The sequence below is a fragment of the Engystomops pustulosus genome, chromosome 11 (genome assembly GCF_040894005.1).
Source record: "Engystomops pustulosus chromosome 11, aEngPut4.maternal, whole genome shotgun sequence".
In the NCBI taxonomy this organism is placed as follows: domain Eukaryota; kingdom Metazoa; phylum Chordata; class Amphibia; order Anura; family Leptodactylidae; genus Engystomops; species Engystomops pustulosus.
In genome coordinates, this window is record NC_092421.1 from 73977888 (window position 1) to 73998731 (window position 20844).

At 47.7% G+C, this 20844-nt stretch overlaps 2 protein-coding genes across 13 annotated transcripts in view; one reads left to right on the forward strand and one right to left on the reverse strand.

The window, feature by feature from the left end:
- LOC140105763 (alpha-2-macroglobulin-like protein 1) overlaps positions 1–15204 on the forward strand; it is a 112613-nt gene extending 97409 nt beyond the window's left edge. For 6 of the 7 annotated variants that reach the window (XM_072129833.1, XM_072129835.1, XM_072129830.1 and 3 more), the window contains 6 exons: positions 9137–9246; positions 10629–10719; positions 11169–11237; positions 11345–11447; positions 14636–14674; positions 14838–15204. In XM_072129833.1, coding sequence (XP_071985934.1) covers positions 9137–9246; positions 10629–10719; positions 11169–11237; positions 11345–11447; positions 14636–14673 — 411 coding nt within the window. In that variant the 3' untranslated portion in view covers position 14674; positions 14838–15204. The remainder of the gene's footprint in view (positions 1–9136; positions 9247–10628; positions 10720–11168; positions 11238–11344; positions 11448–14635; positions 14675–14837) is intronic. The other variant, XM_072129831.1, reaches the window with a different exon arrangement.
- Positions 15205–16848: 1644 nt separating this feature from the next.
- LOC140105956 (pancreatic triacylglycerol lipase-like) overlaps positions 16849–20844 on the reverse strand; it is an 88398-nt gene continuing 84402 nt past the window's right edge. For all 6 annotated transcript variants that reach the window (XM_072130084.1, XM_072130083.1, XM_072130085.1 and 3 more), the window contains 2 exons: positions 19174–19335; positions 16849–16967 (listed from right to left, as the gene is read on the reverse strand). In XM_072130084.1, the coding sequence (XP_071986185.1) occupies positions 16901–16967; positions 19174–19335 (229 nt within the window). In that variant the 3' untranslated portion in view covers positions 16849–16900. The remainder of the gene's footprint in view (positions 16968–19173; positions 19336–20844) is intronic.

The following is a 20844-nucleotide window of genomic DNA, read 5'->3' on the forward strand; positions in this document are numbered from 1 at the left end:
GAATCCACCAATCCGCAAAACTTGAGGCAGATCAAAGATTCACATTAATCACTCAACAGTTCTGATTGGTTAACAATCAAAGCCTCCCTTCCCAGGCAGATATTATACAGCTGCATTACCAGGTATAGACAGTAGATGGCGCACAGAGGTGATCAGGCTCTATGGACAGATACCAATCTAATAGGATTTCATATTGCCAGAGCTATTACACAGGCATCTCTGCATACGCATATGAGAATACTGGGGTGATGAATAGAGCGACATCTCAGGACCAGGAATCCCTGGATATTGGGGTGATGTATAGAGCAGCATCTCAGGACCAGGAATCCCTGGATATTGGGGTGATGTATAGAGCAGCATCTCAGGACCAGGAATCCCTGGACATTGGGGTGATGTATAGAGCAGCATCTCAGGACCAGGAATCCCTGGACATTGGGGTGATGTATAGAGCAGCATCTCAGGACCAGGAATCCCTGGATATTGGGGTGATGTATAGAGCACCATCTCAGGACCAGGAATCCCTGGATATTGGAGTGATGTATAGAGCAGCATCTCAGGACCAGGAATCCCTGGATATTGGAGTGATGTATAGAGCAGCATCTCAGGACCAGGAATCCCTGGATATTGGGGTGATGTATAATGTGGCAGGTTGTAATTTGGGGGTGATATATAATGTGACACGTTGTAATTTGGGGGTGATATATACTGTGACACGTTGTGATTTGGGGGTGATATATAGTGTGACACGTTGTGATTTGGGGGTGATATGTAGAGATGAGCGAGCACTAAAATGCTCGGGTACTCGTTATTCGAGACGAACTTTTCCCGATGCTCGAGTGCTCGTCTCGAATAACGAGCCCCATTGAAGTCAATGGGAGACTCGAGCATTTTTCAAGGGGACCAAGGCTCTGCACAGGGAAGCTTGGCCAAACACCTGGGAACCTCAGAAAAGGATGGAAATACCATGGAAATGGACAGGAAACAGCAGGGGCAGCATGCATGGATGCCTCTGAGGCTGCTTAATCGCACCATAATGCCAAAATTATGGGCAACAGCATGGCCATGACAGAGTGACAGAATGAAGCTAGATAGCATCTAAAACATCCAATAATTGACCCTGACACTATAGGGGACGGCATGCAGAGGCAGCGGTAGCAGCGGAAGGCTAGAGAGTGGCATGGCGACATACCCTAAATGGACTCAGGCTTCAAACCAATGGGTGGCAGAGAGGAACTAAAGGAGGTGAGCAAGAAGCGCTCAAATAATGTCGGTACATGATAAAAGTTTGCCAGTATATTTTGTGGATTACACAGCAGGGTGGCGACAAAGTTAACATGGAAGCCATGAAAACAACCCAAAATTCTGCCTGACACAGCTCGTTTGATAAGGGGACCATGTATGGAGGCAGTGAACTAGTAGTAGATTAAAGGTACTGCAGTTAAAACTATGTTAGTTGGATCTTGGCATGGAGCTGGCGCTCCGCTGCCAGGCGAGCTTTCGCCAATCCAAGCCCCTGTCTCTAGGCTACTCCCCAAACAGCACTTCTAAGAACCTTTTGTATAAGATCAAGTGTAGTAGCGTTCTTATAAGTTTGGGATATGGCGGGTGAGGGGAATGTAAACAGATGCGCAAGAAGCGCTGAAATAATATTGGTAAATGATAAAAGTTTGCCAGTATATTTTGTGGATTACACAGCAGGGTGGCGACAAAGTTAACAAGTTTGTTGTGGAAGCCATGAAAACAACCCAAAATTCTGCCTGACACAGCTCGTTTGATAAGGGGACCATGTATGGAGGCAGTGAACTAGTAGTAGATTAAAGGTACTGCAGTTAAAACTATGTTAGTTGGATCTTGGCATGGAGCTGGCGCTCCGCTGCCAGGCAAGCTTTCACCAATCCAAGCCCCTGTCTCTAGGCTACTCCCCAAACAGCACTTCTAAGAACCTTTTGTATAAGATCAAGTGTAGTAGCGTTCTTATAAGTTTAGGATATGGCGGGTGAGGGGAATGTAAACAGATGCGCAAGAAGCGCTGAAATAATATTGGTAAATGATAAAAGTTTGCCAGTATATTTTGTGGATTACACAGCAGGGTGGAGACAAAGTTAACATGGAAGCCATGAAAACAACCCAAAATTCTGCCTGACACAGCTCGTTTGATAAGGGGACCATGTATGCCTACAGTTCATGCCAGTCGCTGCACTGGCTGCCAGTCTCCTTTCGAATACAGTTTAAAATAATAACCCTCATCCATAAAGCTCTGTATAATGCTGCACCCCCCTACCTCTCCTCTCTTATCTCAGTCTATCGCCCAACCCGTGCTCTTAGATCCGCCAGTGATCTTAGATCAACCTCTACCCTAGTGCGGACCTCCCACTCGCGTCTCCAAGACTTCTCTAGAGCTGCACCAATTCTATGGAATGCTCTGCCCCGGACTATCAGACTAATACCTAACCTCCAAAGTTTCAAACGTGCTCTTAAAACCCATTTCTTTAGGCAAGCCTATAACACTCATTAACTGCATGAAGTTTTAACTCTTCTACTAACCCGTCCTGTGTCGTCCTCCCATCTGTTATCCAGCAACCAACAGGCACCAGACTTCTCTGCAGTCCCATTCACCCTGGACCTGGTATATAAGATGACGGCTGAGTGGTTCAAGCGACAGCAATTCCATTTATTATATTTTGTTCTATTCCCTAAGAAGAATGGCTTGACCATTAAAAATTCTTTTACCTCGTGTTACCCCATCATCTTCATAAACTGTAAGCTCTGGCGAGCAGGGACCTCACTCCTGTTGTTCCATACAAATGTTGTGCTCTGTTACATTACATTTGTATTTGTTTCCTATGATTTGTAAAGCGCTACGGAATATGATGGCGCTATATAAATAAAGATTATTATTATTATTATTATGGAGGCAGTGAACTAGTAGTAGATTAAAGGTGCTGCAGTTAAAACTATGTTAGTTGGATCTTGGGATGGAGCTGGCGCTCCGCTTCCAGGCGAGCTTTCGCCAATCCAAGCCCCTGTCTCTAGGCTACTCCCCAAACAGCACTTCTAAGAACCTTTTGTATAAGATCAAGTGTAGTAGCGTTCTTATAAGTTTGGGATATGGCGGGTGAGGGGAATGTAAACAGATGCGCAAGAAGCGCTGAAATAATATCGGTAAATGATAAAAGTTTGCCAGTATATTTTGTGGATTACACAGCAGGGTGGCGACAAAGTTAACAAGTTTGATGTGGAATGGCCTGTAATAGCTCTTGGGCGGTGTGCCTTTTATCGCCTAGGCTCAGCAGTTTGAGCACCGCCTGCTGTCGCTTAGCGACGGCACTGCTGCTGTGCCTAGAGCTACCGACTGATGGCGCCATGGCCACGGATGGTAATTCGGAGGAGGAGGAGGTGGAGGAGGGGTGAGAGGAGGAGGAGGTATAGTAGGCCTTTGAGACCTGGACCGAGGTAGGCCCCGCAATCCTCTGCGTCGGCAGTATATGACCAGCCCCAGGGTCAGACTCGGTCCCAGCCTGCACCAAGTTAAGTGTAGTAGCGTTCTTATAAGTTTGGGATATGGCGGGTGAGGGGAATGTAAACAGATGCGCAAGAAGCGCTGAAATAATATCCGTAAATGGTAAAAGTTTGCCAGTATATTTTGTGGATAACACAGCAGGGTGGCGACAAAGTTAACAACTTTGATGTGGAATCCATGAAAACAACCCAAATTTCGGCCTGACACACCTCGTTTGATAAGGGGACGATGTATGGGGCAGCTATATGGACAACTTTTGGAGGTAGCAATGGAGACAACGTGTGGAGGCTGCTATGGAGACAATTTAATTTGGATAGTGCCTGTATGTGGCAGTCCAAAAAAGTTTTCAAACCAGAGGAGCAGGTAGGTGGCCCTCCAGAAAAATGAAATAGATTGAGTGCCTGTATGTGGCAGTCCAAAAAAGTTTTCAAACCAGAGGAGCAGGTAGGTGGCCCTCCAGAAAAATTGAATAGATTGAGTGCCTGTATGTGGCACTCCCAAAAATTGTTTAAAACAGAGGACCGGGTAGGTGGCCCTCCAGAAAAATTAAATGCATAAAGTACTATAGCTAGAGCCAGTGGGCCCTGTCAAAAAATAGCCAGTTTCCTCTGCTTTAGTGTACAAAGAGGAGGAGAAGGAGGAAAATGAGGAGGAGGAGGAGTGGATAAATTATTCAGGTTGAGCTTCCTTCACCTGGTGGAGATTGGAAATTATGAGAAATCCAGGCTTTATTCATCTTAATAAGCGTCAGCCTGTCAGCGCTGTCAGTCGACAGGCGTGTACGCTTATCGGTGATGATGCCACCAGCTGCACTGAAAACCCGCTCGGACAACACGCTAGCGGCAGGGCAGGCAAGAACCTCCAAGGCGTACAGCGCCAGTTCGTGCCACATGTCCAGCTTTGAAACCCAGTAGTTGTAGGGAGCTGTGTGATCATTTAGGACGATGGTATGGTCAGCTACGTACTCCCTCACCATCTTTCTGTAAAGATCAGCCCTACTCTGCCGAGACTGGGGACAGGTGACAGTGTCTTGCTGGGGTGACATAAAGCTGGCAAAAGCTTTGTAAAGCGTACCCTTGCCAGTGCTGGACAAGCTGCCTGCTCGCCTACTCTCCCTCGCTACTTGTCCCGCAGAACTACGCACTCTGCCGCTAGCGCTGTCAGAAGGGAAATACTGTTTCAGCTTGTGCACCAGGGCCTGCTGGTATTCATGCATTCTCACACTCCTTTCCTCTCCAGGGATGAGAGTGGAAAGATTTTGCTTGTACCGTGGGTCCAGGAGAGTGAATACCCAGCAATCGGTGCTGGAATAAATTCTTTGAACGCGAGGGTCACGGGATAGGCAGCCTAGCATGAAATCTGCCATATGCGCCAGAGTACCAACGCGTAAGAATTCACTCCCCTCACTGGCCTGACTGTCCATTTCCTCCTCCTCCAACTCCTCCAACTCCTCTTCTTCTGCCCATACACGCTGAACAGTGAAGGACTCAACAATGGTCCCCTCTAGTGTCTCGCCAACATTCTCCTCCTCATCCTCCTCCACCTCCTCCGATATGCGCTGAGAAACAGACCTGAGGGTGCTTTGGCTATCAACAAGGGAATCTTCTTCCCCCGTCTCTTGTGACGAGCGCAAAGCTTCCGACTTCATGCTGATCAGAGAGTTTTTCAACAGGCCAAGCAGCGGGATGGTGAGGCTGATGATGGCGGCATCGCCACTGACCATCTGTGTTGACTCCTCAAAGTTACTCAGCACCTGACAGATATCAGACATCCACGTCCACTCCTCATTGTAGACTTGAGGAAGCTGACTGACCTGACTACCAGTTCTGGTGGAAGTTGACATCTGGCAGTCTACAATCGCTCTGCGCTGCTGGTAAACTCTGGATAACATGGTTAATGTTGAATTCCACCTCGTGGGCACGTCGCACAACAGTCGGTGAGCGGGCAGTTGGAGGCGGCGCTGCGCTGCCCTGAGAGTGGCAGCATCTGTGCTGGACTTCCTGAAATGCGCACAGATGCGGCGCACCTTCGTGAGCAAATCAGACAGATTGGGGTATGTCTTGAGGAAACGCTGAACTATCAGATTTAACACATGGGCCAGGCATGGCACATGTGTCAGTCTGCCGAGTTGCCGAGCCGCCACCAGGTTACGGCCGTTGTCACACACAACCATGCCTGGCTTCAGGTTCAGCGGTGCCAGCCACAGATCAGTCTGCGCCGTGATGCCCTGTAATAGCTCTTGGGCGGTGTGCCTTTTATCGCCTAGGCTCAGCAGTTGGAGCACCGCCTGCTGTCGCTTAGCGACGGCACTGCTGCTGTGCCTAGAGCTACCGACTGATGGCGCCATGCCCACGGATGGTAGTTCGGAGGAGGAGGTGGAGGAGGGGTGGGAGGAGGAGGAGGCATAGTAGGCCTGAAAGACCTGGACTGAGGTAGGCCCCGCAATCCTCGGCGTCGGCAGTATATGACCAGCCGCAGGGTCAGACTCGGTCCCAGCCTCCACCAAGTTAACCCAATGTGCCGTCAGCGATATATAGTGGCCCTGCCCGGCAGCACTCGTCCACGTGTCCGTGGTCAGGTGGACCTTGTCAGAAACGGCGTTGGTCAGGGCACGGATGATGTTGTCTGACACATGCTGGTGCAGGGCTGGGACGGCACATCGGGAAAAGTAGTGGCGGCTGGGGACCGAATACCGAGGGGCGGCCGCCGCCATGAGGTTGCGAAAGGCCTCGGTCTCTACTAGCCTATAGGGCAGCATCTCCAGGCTAAGCAATCTGGAGATGTGGACATTAAGGGCTTGGGCGTGCGGGTGGGTTGCACTATATTTCCGTTTCCGCTCCAGCGTCTGGGGTATGGAGAGCTGAACGCTGGTGGATGCTGTGGAGGATCGTGGAGGCGACAATGGGGTTTTTGTGCCAGGGTCCTGGGCAGGGGGCTGACTATCAGCTGACACAGGGGAAGGAGCAGTGGTGTGCACGGCCGGAGGTGAACGGGCTTGGTGCCACTGAGTGGGGTGTTTAGCATTCATATGCCTGCGCATACTGGTGGTAGTTAAGCTAGTAGTGGTGGAACCTCTGCTGATCCTGGTTTGGCAAAGGTTGCACACCACAGTCCGTCGGTCATCCGGTGTTTCCTTAAAGAACCTCCAGACTTCTGAAAATCTAGCCCTCGCCGCGGGAGCCCTCGCCACGGGAGCTTCACTACGTGACACATTTGGCGCTGATGCACCTGCTCTGGCCCTGCCTCTCCGTCTGGCCCCACCACTGCCTCTTCCAACCTGTTCTGGTCGAGGACTCTCCTCCGTCTCAGAAGCACTGTGTTCACCCAGCCTCTCAACCCAGCTTGGGTCTGTCACCTCATCATCCTCCGATCCCTAAGTCTGCTCCCCCCTCGGACTTCCTGCCCTGACAACAACTTCACCACTGTCTGACAACCGTGTCTCCTCATCGTCGGACACCTCTTTACACACTTCTTCCACTACGTCAAGAAGGTCATCATCACCCACAGACTGCGACTGGTGGAAAACCTGGGCATCGGAAAATTGCTCAGCAGCAACCGGACAAGTGGTTTGTGACTGTGGGAAGGGTCCAGAAAAAAGTTCCTCAGAGTATGCCGGTTCAAATGCCAAATTTTCATGGGAGGAAGCAGACTGGGGGGGAGGAGGCTGAGGTGCAGGAGCTGGAGGAGTGCCGATTTCGGTGACATGGGTGGACTGCGTGGAAGACTGACTGGTGGACAAATTGCTCGAAGCATTGTCGGCAATCCACGACATCACCTGTTCTCACTGTTCTGGCCTCAACAGTGCTCTACCACGAGTCCCAGTAACTTCAGACATGAACCTAGGGAGTGTAGCTCTGCGGCGTTCCCCTGCTCCCTCATCAGCAGGTGGTGTCTCACCCCACCCAGGACCACGGCCTCTGACCCCTGCAGTAGTTGGACGCCCACGTCCCCGCCCTCGTCCTCGTCCTCTACCCCTAGCCCTCGGGTTAAACATTTTGAAAATGAAAGTTAAAACTTTAATTTTTTTTTAACTTTTTTTTGTGTTTTTTTGTGTTTTTTAGTTTTTAAAACCAAACAATGCTATCCTATTGCTATGGCTATTTTCTAGCCAAGTATGAAAGCACACTGCTATGCCAGATGAGATGACGCTGAGTTATGAAAAAATAAACGTAAAATAAAAAGGAAATGGCAGACTGTGCCTAATTGAAATCCAACCCCTAATAAATTTTCCCACTTCGGTCTTTGCGATGGATATGTGCGTCACTAAGCGCTAAACACAGCGGTCGCAAGTCTCACTCCAAATTCCTCACAATTGGCTAGTATATGCACTGCAGCAAGGACAGCCACCAGCAGATCAACCAGAAATAAAATATATATAACGCTATTGTAGGCGTAAGTAAGCCGTTTGGATTCTCCTTTGGCTATTTTCTAGCCAAGTATGAAAGCACACTGCTATGCCGGATGAGTTATGAAAAAATAAACGTAAAATAAAAAGTAAATGGCAGACTGTGCCTAATTGAAATCAAACCCCTAATAAATTTTCCCACTTTGGTGTTTGAGGTGGATATGTGTGTCACTAAGAGCTAAACACAACGGTAGCAAGTCCCCCTGCAAATTCCTCACAATATGGTACTAGCTGCACTACTAGTGCCAGCAAGCCCAGCCACAAGCAAACAAAAAAAAAAAAGTATAACGTTATTGTAGCCCTAAGAAGGGCTGTTGGGTTCTTGTAGAATCACTCCTGCCTAACAGTAAGCTAATAGAACACCCTAACGCTTTCCCTGACCAGCAGCAGCTCTCTCCCTAGCGGCATCCAGACACAGAATGATCCGAGCAGCGCGGGCAGCGGCTAGTCTATCCCAGGGTCACCTGATCTGGCCAGCCAACCACTGCTATCGACGTGTAAGGGTACCACGTCATGCTGGGTGGAGTGCAGAGTCTCCTGGCTTGTGATTGGCTCTGTTTCTGGCCGCCAAAAAGCAAAACGGCGGGAGCTGCCATTTTCTCGAGCGGGCGAAGTATTCGTCCGAGCAACGAGCAGTTTCGAGTACGCTAATGCTCGAACGAGCATCAAGCTCGAACGAGTATGTTCGCTCATCTCTAGTGATATGTACTGTGGCATGTCATGATTTGTCGGTGATATATACTGGGGCACGTTGTGATTTGGGGGTTATATATTGTGGCACGTTGTGATTTGGAGGTGATATGTACTGGGGCACCACAGGATATGGAGGTGATGTGGGGGAGAGGTCTGGATTTTGTGATTCAGGAGGAGGAAAGAAAGTTCAGAGGCCGGCACTGCTCGCACCAGAGTACATAAATGAACACCTTCTGTAGACCAAAGGCAGGAGACTGGGCATTAGGGAAAACAAAGCAGTCCAGGGTGCACGTCCAATATATGCAGACAGATAAGGCGAAACAAAAGAGGGAAATGCGGCACTCACCGGAATGATGAAAAAGCGCTTTCTTTATTATTGCTGTAGAGGTGCAGAGCAGAATGAGGAGCTGCCTCGCCAAGGCGACGGGCCGTTTCGCGTGCAAACACGCTTTCTCAAGCCTTCCTGGATTTTGTGACCTGTCTGTAAGCTCTCTGGTGCCTTCTTGTTTTCTGCACAGGCCGTCCAGAGCCATAATGTAAATCCTAAAGCCGGAGAAGACGCTTTTGAGATGTCAGCAGAACTTTCATGTGTGAATAGCAACTTACTGCAGATCTCCGTGGGGTTCAGGTAAGAGATTGCATGTCTACAGTGATATCGATTACCCAATTAACCTGTCTGTAATAGTCTTCTATACAGTAGAGGCACACTTCATTTGTAGTTCACAGTCTCAGGTCCTTCATGTACTGGAGTGCTAGCTCAGTTAGTACACATTTCTAAATCTCCAATATCCAATACCTATAAGTGTCTAGTACCCTGTCAGAACCTCTGAGATCATGAATAAGACATAAAGGGGCTCATTTACTAAGGGTCCGAATCGCTCACTTTCATTGAGTTTTCCGACGATTTCCGATTTGTGCCGGGATTTTGGTGCATGCAATCGGATTGTGGCGCATTGGCTTGCACGCAACAGAAATGGGGGGGAGGGGGCTGGCAGATTCAGAAAAAACGCGGAATTTAAAAATTTTAAATCAGCACTTACATGCACCGAGAAGAAGAAGGTGAACTCCAGCGCACCTTGGCTCAGCAGCGACACCTGGTGGATATTGGGCACACGACCTTAGTGAATCCCGGCATACCCGAATCCTCGTCGAAGAACGCGCCACTGGATCACGACTGGACCGGGTAAATAAATGAGCAGTGTACATTGCATTTGGTGCTGAACTTCTTATAATTAAGGCTGGACTTTTATCACTCAATGAGGTACATTTACTAAGGGTCCGCGGAGCGCATTTTTGTCGGGTTTCCTGACTTCTTCCATTTTGCGACACATTTAACTGGGGTTATTGGGGCACACAATCGGATTTTGGAGCAACTGCACCGACTTTCATCCGACACAAATCCGGGGGCGTTACCTTTGGACAACCCGAATGATTCGGACTGAGTGCGGGATTTAACATTCAAAATTGCACCAGGAAGGTGAACTCCGGCGGACCTGAGCGGGGAAGTGACACATGCAGGATATCGGGCGCACGATCTTAGTGAATCGCGGCAACCCCGAATCCTCGTCGGACAACGCACCTCGGGGATCACGGGTAAATAAATGTGCCCCTATGTCCCATACAGCTATGGTGGAGATCCTGTTTGAAGACTTCAAGGTGGTTTTCCAGAATTTGGTACCTAATGGTAAAATGATCTCATGTTGGTTGCTGTATCTCTCTCTAAAGAGCAACACTGGCCTATCGCCTACTAGGCGATCCCACCCATAGGTCCTTCATGATCTGCAAGTACCTCTGTATAAGGCTACATGCACACTGCCGTTGCCTGCCGTACCGTAGCATGGCGGGCACACGGCAGCACGCGGGGAGAGGAGGAGGAGGTGGCGCACGGCCCCGTAACATGGGAAAAGATAGGACATGTCGCCCATAGAAGTGTATCGTATTTGGCCCTATATACATCCCCCATACATGTGTGTGAATGTAGCCTAACTGTGTATTCTCCTGCCTCTCCAGATATATTGGAAAACGTCCTTCTACCAACATGGTCATTATGGAAATAAACATGTTGTCCGGCTTCCTGCCCCAAACTGAGTCCATAGATAAAGTAAGATTAATAAAAGATTTTATAGCAACTGCTCAGATGCTCTATAACATGCTGCATGCCGATAGGACACTATAAATAACCTGCTCAGCTCCTCCTGCTCTATAACATGCTGCATGCAGATAGGACACTATGTACAATCTGCTCAGCTTCTCCTGCTCTATAACATGCTGCCTGCAGATGGGACACTATAAATAACCTGCTCAGCTCCTCCTGCTCTATAACATGCTGCCTGCAGATAGGACACTATGTACATTCTACTCAGCTCCTCCTGCTCTATAACATACTGCCTGCAGATAGGACACTATATAAAATCTGCTTCGCCTGCTCTATAACATGCTGCCTGCAGATAGGACACTATGTACAATCTACTCAACTCCTTTTGCTCTATAACACATTACCTTTAAGACTACGCATGGACAGAATATAAAGTTGTAGGTCAAATTTTGCAGCTGGAGAAACATCCAATGGTGAAGAGAGTGGAGAAGAGAGAAGATGCTGTGTCCATTTATATAGAAAAGGTGAGAAAACTCTTATAATGCCTGATCCCTGGAGCAAGAGTATGATACTGCACTACGGTATATGTTCTCCGTCCTCCATGCTTAGCGCTGCTCTCCCATCTCCTCAGGTCACCTCTGAGCCACAGACCCTGCAGCTCCAGGCCGAGCAGAACGTCCCAGTGACCGGCCGGAAACCTGCCATCATCAGTATCTACGATTACTACATGCCAGGTGAGGTATATACAGGTGATGTATACACCCAGGCCCCTAGCCGCTGTCTGCTCTGCCTCCATGATGAACACTACAGGTCCATACATGGTGGAGACACCAGCTGAGAACATCACCTGAAGTGGGAAGTATTAAAACTTCTACATTATTTAATGTATATCACTGGTGGCCAATGCAGGGACCATCACATGACTACTGTATCAATGCAAAGTTTTTCCATGGTGAAGGACCTTTGATGATGTCATGTTTTTCCTGCTTATGAAACCTTCCCATATTCTCCTAGAAGGAGGAGAATACATTTTGGATAGGATAAACTGGACCTGGTCCTGGGCTTATGTGGTTGCTACAGATCAGTAAAAGATACCTGTAAGATTGCAAACAGAGCTAGCGTGGACCCTCCGTATGTGATGGGGCAGTGACCAGTGTGGCCCCTCAGTACATGATGGGGCAGTGACCAGTGTGGCCCCTCAGTACATGATGGGGCAGTGACCAGTGTGGCCCCTCAGTACATGATGGAGTAGTAACCAGTGGGGACCCTCAGTATGTGATAATAGAGCAGTGACCAGTGTGGACCCTGAGTACATGATGGAGCAGTGACCAGTGTGGACCCTCAGTACATGAGGGAGAAGTGACCAGTGTGGACCCTCAGTACATGATGGAGCAGTAACCAGTGTGACTCTCAGTACATGATGAAGCAGTGACCAGTTTGGACCCTCAGTACATGATGGAGCAGTGACCAGTGGGGACCCTTAGTACATGATGGAGCAGTGACTAGTGTTGCCCCTCAGTACATGATGGAGCAGTGACTAGTGTGGACCATCGGTACATGATGGAGCAGTGACTAGTGTGGCTCCTCAGTACATGATGGAGATGTGACCAGTGTGGATCCTCAGTACATGATGGAGCAGTGACCAGTGTGGACCATCAATACATGATGGAGCAGTGACCAGTGTGGACCATCAGTACATGATGGAGCAGTGACCAGTGGGGACCCTCAGTACATGATGGAGCAGTGACCAGTGGGGACCCTCAGTACATGATGGAGCAGTGACTAGTGTGGACCCTCAGTACATGATGGAGCAGTGACTAGTGTGGACCCTCAGTACATGATGGAGCAGTGACCAGTGTGGCCCTCAGTACATGATGGAGCAGTGACCAGTGTGGACCCTCAGTACATGATGGAGCAGTGACCATTGTGGACCCTCAGTACATGATGGAGCAGTGACCAGTGTGGACCATAAATTCTCTTCATAATTATTATGAAGGACTGTGAATGAGGGTCTTTGTCAGTCAGATGTCATGGTGATGATGATGATATGGAGGCCACTGGTTGGGTGGAGTGCGGCCATGACTTACAGGTCTGGGAAGGGTGGACCCTCAGTACATGATGGAGCAGTGACCAGTGGGGACCCTCAGTACATGATGGAGCAGTGACCAGTGGGGACCCTCAGTACATGATGGAGCAGTGACCAGTGTGGACCCTCAGTACATGATGGAGCAGTGACCAGTGGGGACCCTCAGTACATGATGGAGCAGTGACCAGTGTGGACCCTCAGTACATGATGGAGCAGTGACTAGTGTGGACCCTCAGTACATGATGGAGCAGTGACCAGTGGGGACCCTCAGTACATGATGGAGCAGTGACCAGTGTGGACCCTCAGTACATGATGGAGCAGTGACTAGTGTGGACCCTCAGTACATGATGGAGCAGTGACTAGTGTGGACCCTCAGTACATGATGGAGCAGTGACCAGTGTGGACCATCAGTACATGATGGAGCAGTGACTAGTGTGGACCCTCAGTACATGATGGAGCAGTGACCAGTGTGGACCCTCAGTACATGATGGAGCAGTGACCAGTGGGGACCCTCAGTACATGATGGAGCAGTGACCAGTGTGGACCATCGGTACATGATGGAGCAGTGACCAGTGGGGACCCTCAGTACATGATGGAGCAGTGACCAGTGGGGACCCTCAGTACATGATGGAGCAGTGACCAGTGGGGACCCTCAGTACATGATGGAGCAGTGACCAGTGTGGACCATCAGTACATGATGGAGCAGTGACCAGTGTGGACCATCAGTACATGATGGAGCAGTGACCAGTGGGGACCCTCAGTACATGATGGAGCAGTGACCAGTGGGGACCCTCAGTACATGATGGAGCAGTGACTAGTGTGGACCCTCAGTACATGATGGAGCAGTGACTAGTGTGGACCCTCAGTACATGATGGAGCAGTGACCAGTGTGGACCCTCAGTACATGATGGAGCAGTGACCAGTGTGGCCCTCAGTACATGATGGAGCAGTGACCAGTGTGGACCCTCAGTACATGATGGAGCAGTGACCAGTGTGGACCCTCAGTACATGATGGAGCAGTGACCAGTGTGGACCCTCAGTACATGATGGAGCAGTGACCAGTGTGGCCCTCAGTACATGATGGAGCAGTGACCAGTGTGGACCCTCAGTACATGATGGAGCAGTGACCATTGTGGACCCTCAGTACATGATGGAGCAGTGACCAGTGGGGACCCTCAGTACATGATGGAGCAGTGACCAGTGTGGACCCTCAGTACATGATGGAGCAGTGACCAGTGTGGCCCTCAGTACATGATGGAGCAGTGACCAGTGTGGACCCTCAGTACATGATGGAGCAGTGACCAGTGTGGACCATCAATTCTCTTCATAATTATTATGAAGGACTGTGAATGAGGGTCTTTGTCAGTCAGATGTCATGGTGATGATGATGACATGGAGGCCACTGGTTGGGTGGAGTGCGGCCATGACTTACAGGTCTGGGAAGGGTTAAGAAAATGGGCAGGCAGTATTTCTAGGTTGGGGGTGGATGAAGTAGCGAAAAGTGATAGGGGGTTTCACATGTAGGGGGAGAAGTTATTGAGGGTTTATATGGTCTGGTAAGGAGGGAACGCCATCTTTTGGCCTAGAAAAATTGTTATTATTTGCTAATTTGGCCTTTTTAGATTTTTCAGACTGTATCTTCAAAAATGTCAATCAAGCTGTGACCATTCCGATTCAACATCCTGTGTCATTGTTGGATTTTAGTTTGGTGGTGGTTAGGCAGTTTTTGCTTCTCCCTTTCAAGGCCCGTTGGCCGTAGGATAGTCATGTTGATGTGGTTGTGCTGTGGCTTCTCTTGTCTTGTTCTCTAACTTGTCTTTTCTTATTGTATTGCAGAGGAAAGGAAGACAATCAGCTACTTGAAGGACTGCTGAGGTGAGAGTGGGATCTTGGGTGCCGGCCCTACTGTGGTGACCACCTCTGGTCTCCTAATCTATAGACTTGTCCTTTCTGTTCATCTTCTCCAATGTCTTCACTCTCCTTCTGTGATAACCTTCTTACATTGTGAGAAGACATCTAACCACTGTTATATCTCCAGCCACCAGCAATGTCCCCAGGATCAACCCACATCCATCCACCCAACTCTTCTTCTCCCTCATGTGATGGCCTATAGTCAGACGGCCTGTACAAAGCCCCTGCTCACAGCTGCGGTTCACTTCATATGAAGAAACATCTCATCACCCTCAGTTTCCAAAGATGGAAAGAAGATGATTTTCCATATGGTGGTTTCCTCTTCCTTCTACTGAGACCTCCAGTGATTGTGATGTTTGAGGGATTCCAGTATGAGATGTTCAGCTCCTCCAGGAACCTTGTGACCTTATCTGACTTTTTAATTTTTTTTACAGGGATGTTTGTGGCTATGGGGTCCATCAATTTCTTCTCTTGAATAAAAATTCAGTGCTTTACCCTCCCATGTGTCTTATTACTCAGGGGACACTCATCATATGTCAGCCTTAAAGGGATCCTCAAGGATTACTAACTTTTTGAGCTGACTGTGAGCTCAGAAAGTTGTCGCACTGTTTTTGAAGGAAAGGCGATATGTTTTTGTAATCCTGAAAAATCCCCTTAACTAAAGAAAAAATAGAGACTTAGATGTGTTATTGATTTATGAGAAAGGTAGACAGGACAGGCAGTTTTAAGAACTTCTTTTGGGGTCTGATCAGCTCAAAGATTTATTTTTAGACAACACCCCCCCCTCCAAAATATTGGTAAAGTTTTGTGTTCATTTGTCAATAAGTGCAGTCGTCAGTTATTATTATGGTATTCAGGCTGGGGGCGGGGCTGTGACCACCTCTCACACAGGATATACAGACAGGGGGCGGGGCTGTGACCACCTCTCACACAGGATATACAGGGAGGGTGTGTGGCTGTGACTGCCTCTCACACAGAATATACAGGCAGGGGGTGTGGCTGTGACTACCTCTCACACAGGATATACAGGGAGGGGGTGTGGCTGTGACCACCTCTCACACAGGATATAAAGACAGGGGGTGTGGCTGTGACTACCTCTCACACAGGATATACAGGGAGGGGGTGTGGCTGTGACCACCTCTCACACAGGATATACAGGCAGGGGGCGGGGCTGTGACTACCTCTCACACAGCATATACAGGCAGGGAGTGGGGCTGTGACTACCTCTCACACAGGATATACAGGCAGGGGGCGGGGCTGTGACTACCTCTCACACAGGATATACAGGCAGGGGGCGGGGCTGTGACTGCCTCTCACACAGAATATACAGGCAGGGGGCGGGGCTGTGACCACCTCTCACACAGGATATACAGGCAGGGGGTGTGGCTGTGACCACCTCTCACACAGGATATAAAGACAGGGGGTGTGGCTGTGACTACCTCTCACACAGGATATACAGGGAGGGGGTGTGGCTGTGACCACCTCTCACACAGGATATAAAGACAGGGGGTGTGGCTGTGACTACCTCTCACACAGGATATACAGGGAGGGGGTGTGGCTGTGACCACCTCTCACACAGGATATACAGGCAGGGGGCGGGGCTGTGACTACCTCTCACACAGCATATACAGGCAGGGAGTGGGGCTGTGACTACCTCTCACACAGGATATATAGGCAGGGGGTGGAGCTTTTACTACCTCTCACACAGGATATACAGGCAGGGCTTTGACTACCTCTCACACAGGATATACAGGCAGGGGGCGGGGCTATGACCACCTCTCACACAGGATATACAGGGAGGGGGTGGGGCTGTGACCACCTCTCACACAGGATATACAGGCAGGGGGCGGGGCTGTGACCACCTCTCACACAGGATATACAGGGAGGGGTGGGGCTGTGACCACCTCTCACACAGGATATACAGGCAGGGCGTGTGGCTGTGACTACCTCTCACACTGGATATACAGGCATGGGGCGGGGCTGTGACTACCTCTCACACAGGATATACAGGCAGGGGGCGGGGCTGTGACCACCTCTCACACAGGATATACAGGCAGGGGGCGGGGCTGTGACTACCTCTCAAATAGGATATACAGGTAAGTGGTCAGAAGCAATAGATAAATAAGACAACAGACAGATGCATGATAATTGTGCGGTTTATTAGTGGTCTCCTCTGTGACGAGCATGGAGTTACTTGCAGGGTCTCAGGGTCTGGGTCCCTCCATATTTTGTGGTTTCGTTCCCGCAGAAGTTGTACCTTGCAGGGGATACAGAAGAGAGATGTGTTACCAGGGCTGAGACAACTTGTAGGCCTCGGGCACCCCCTGGCAAGAGCTGAGAGCGTCGCTCTGTTTATAGTCTATACCCTCAATGTACACACAGCGCCACAAGCCGGGGGGCCCTGGAGAGGAGAGCTACTAGTAAGGAGGAGATGTATATTTTACAGTAAGGAGGAGAAGTATATGGTATAGTATGGAGGAAATCTACTAGTAAGGAGGAGATGTATAATGTATAGTAAGGAGGAGATGTATATGGTATAGTCAAGAGGAGATGTATATGGTATAGTCAAGAGGAGATGTATATTGTATAGTACGGAGGAAATCTACATGTAATACATTGTTACTCTGCATAGATTTTTCTCTAGCTTTGGCCTCATACACATGACCATTTTCTGGGGATGGGGGCTAGCTAGTGTTTCATTGGCGAACACACATCTCCATGAATTCCCTGTGTATGAGCCGACTGCCGCAGATTATGGAGCAGGTCCATGTTTGTGGCTCTTGCCGTCTCTTCTGATGACAAACAAATGGCAAAGAACACACCTCAGGTCCATTATTAGCGGCCAGTGTTACGCATGTATGTTCCGATGGAGGAGGCCTTTGGCTATGGATTCCACATACAAGCAGAGATATACAACAAAATGGCCCACACTTTTTACTATCGTCCCTGCCCGACTTAATTTTTTTAAATAAACACTTCCCTGCTCCACCGCCCTCCTCAGCTGGCCGTCCCAGGCACTGTCCCCAGTGTCTAGTTGTAAAAAAGGCCCTGTGTGTGCAGTATAGTGAATGCAGGTTTATTGATGTGTATGAGATACTGGGAGTACAGGGATAAATGTGTGTGTGAAATAGTGACTGTAGGTAAAAATGTATGTGTCATAGAGACTGTAGGTATACATTTATGTGTGCGTTATAGTGACTGCAGGTACATATTTATGTGTGCGTTATAGTGACTGCAGGTACATATTTATGTGTGCGTTATAGTGACTGTAGGTATACATTTATGTGTGCGTTATAGTGACTGTAGGTATATATTTATGTGTGCGTTATAGTGACTGCAGGTACATATTTATGTGTGCGTTATAGTGACTGCAGGTACATATTTATGTGTGCGTTATAGTGACTGTAGGTATACATTTATGTGTGCGTTATAGTGACTGTAGGTATATATTTGTGTGTGCGTTATAGTGACTGTAGGTATACATTTATGTGTGCGTTATAGTGACTGTAGGTATACATTTATGTGTGCGTTATAGTGACTGTAGGTATATATTTGTGTGTGCGTTATAGTGACTGTAGGTATATATTTATGTGTGCGTTATAGTGACTGTAGGTATATATTTGTGTGTGCGTTATAGTGACTGCAGGTATATATTTGTGTGTGCGTTATAGTGACTGCAGGTATATATTTGTGTGTGCGTTATAGTGACTGTAGGTATATATTTGTGTGTGCGTTATAGTGACTGTAGGTACATATTTATGTGTGCGTTATAGTGACTGTAGGTACATATTTATGTGTGCGTTATAGTGACTGCAGGTACATATTTATGTGTGCGTTATAGTGACTGTAGGTATACATTTATGTGTGCGTTATAGTGACTGTAGGTATATATTTGTGTGTGCGTTATAGTGACTGTAGGTATACATTTATGTGTGCGTTATAGTGACTGTAGGTATACATTTATGTGTGCGTTATAGTGACTAGGTATATATTTGTGTGTGCGTTATAGTGACTGTAGGTATATATTTATGTGTGCGTTATAGTGACTGTAGGTATATATTTGTGTGTGCGTTATAGTGACTGCAGGTATATATTTGTGTGTGCGTGATAGTGACTGTAGGTATATATTTATGTGTGCATTATAGTGACTGTAGGTATATATTTATGTGTGCGTTATAGTGACTGTAGGTATATATTTGTGTGTGCGTTATAGTGACTGTAGGTATATATTAATGTGTGCGTTATGGTGCACATTTTCTTTTTGCCTCATCATAGCCCTTTATGTTACATGTGATTGGCTGAATAATAGGTGTCACTTATCTCATCTCCACGTGTTCAAGAGTAGCACAAAATCTCACCCAATTTCTTAGTAAACCCCCGCCATTAGCAGTGGGATTCTATATGATTAAATAGACACCATATAGTTTCCATTCACACTCCCTATTACAAGACAGGATACATACTGCGATCCGGTGTTCCCAAATATCAGGACCATAAGATTCACTGACAGGTTCTGATTAAGGAGAGAGGACAACAACGGGAGGGTCACTGTGATCCGAGCAATAGGAGGAGGGAAGCGAACGTCTATGAAGGCCGAGTACGTCGCACCACCAGCCACCGTCCCACTGCAAATACAGAAGAGAAGTAGTACTGTGCACTGTCCATATATATACAGGAGAAGTGGTACTGTGCACTGTCCATATATATACAGGAGAAGTAGTACTGTGCACTGTCCATATATATACAGGAGAAGTAGTACTGTGCACTGTACATATATATATACAGGAGAAGTAGTACTGTGCACTGTCCATATATATATACAGGAGAAGTAGTACTGTGCACTGTCCATATATATACAGGAGAAGTGGTACTGTGCACTGTCCATATATATACAGGAGAAGTGGTACTGTACGCTGTCTATATATATACAGGAGAAGTAGTACTGTGCACTGTCCATATATATACAGGAGAAGTAGTACTGTGCACTGTCCATATATATACAGGAGAAGTAGTACTGTGCACTGCCCATATACATATATACAGGAGAAGTAGTACTGTGCACTGTCCATATATATACAGGAGAAGTAGTACTGTGCACTGTCCATATATATACAGGAGAAGTAGTACTGTGCACTGTCCATATATATACAGGAGAAGTGGTACTGTACACTGTCTATATATATACAGGAGAAGTAGTACTGTGCACTGTCCATATATATACAGGAGAAGTAGTACTGTGCACTGTCCATATATATACAGGAGAAGTAGTACTGTGCACTGTACATATATATATACAGGAGAAGTAGTACTGTGCACTGTCCATATATATATACAGGAGAAGTAGTACTGTGCACTGTCCATATATATACAGGAGAAGTGGTACTGTGCACTGTCCATATATATACAGGAGAAGTAGTACTGTGCACTGTCCATATATATATATACAGGAGAAGTAGTACTGTGCACTGTCCATATATATACAGGAGAAGTGGTACTGTGCACTGTCCATATATATACAGGAGAAGTGGTACTGTACACTGTCTATATATATACAGGAGAAGTAGTACTGTGCACTGTCCATATATATACAGGAGAAGTAGTACTGTGCACTGTCCATATATATACAGGAGAAGTAGTACTGTGCACTGTACATATATATATACAGGAGAAGTAGTACTGTGCACTGTCCATATATATATACAGGAGAAGTAGTACTGTGCACTGTCCATATATATACAGGAGAAGTGGTACTGTGCACTGTCCATATATATACAGGAGAAGTGGTACTGTACGCTGTCTATATATATACAGGAGAAGTAGTACTGTGCACTGTCCATATATATACAGGAGAAGTAGTACTGTGCACTGTCCATATATATACAGGAGAAGTAGTACTGTGCACTGCCCATATACATATATACAGGAGAAGTAGTACTGTGCACTGTCCATATATATACAGGAGAAGTAGTACTGTGCACTGTCCATATATATACAGGAGAAGTAGTACTGTGCACTGTCCATATATATACAGGAGAAGTGGTACTGTACACTGTCTATATATATACAGGAGAAGTAGTACTGTGCACTGTCCATATATATACAGGAGAAGTAGTACTGTGCACTGTCCATATATA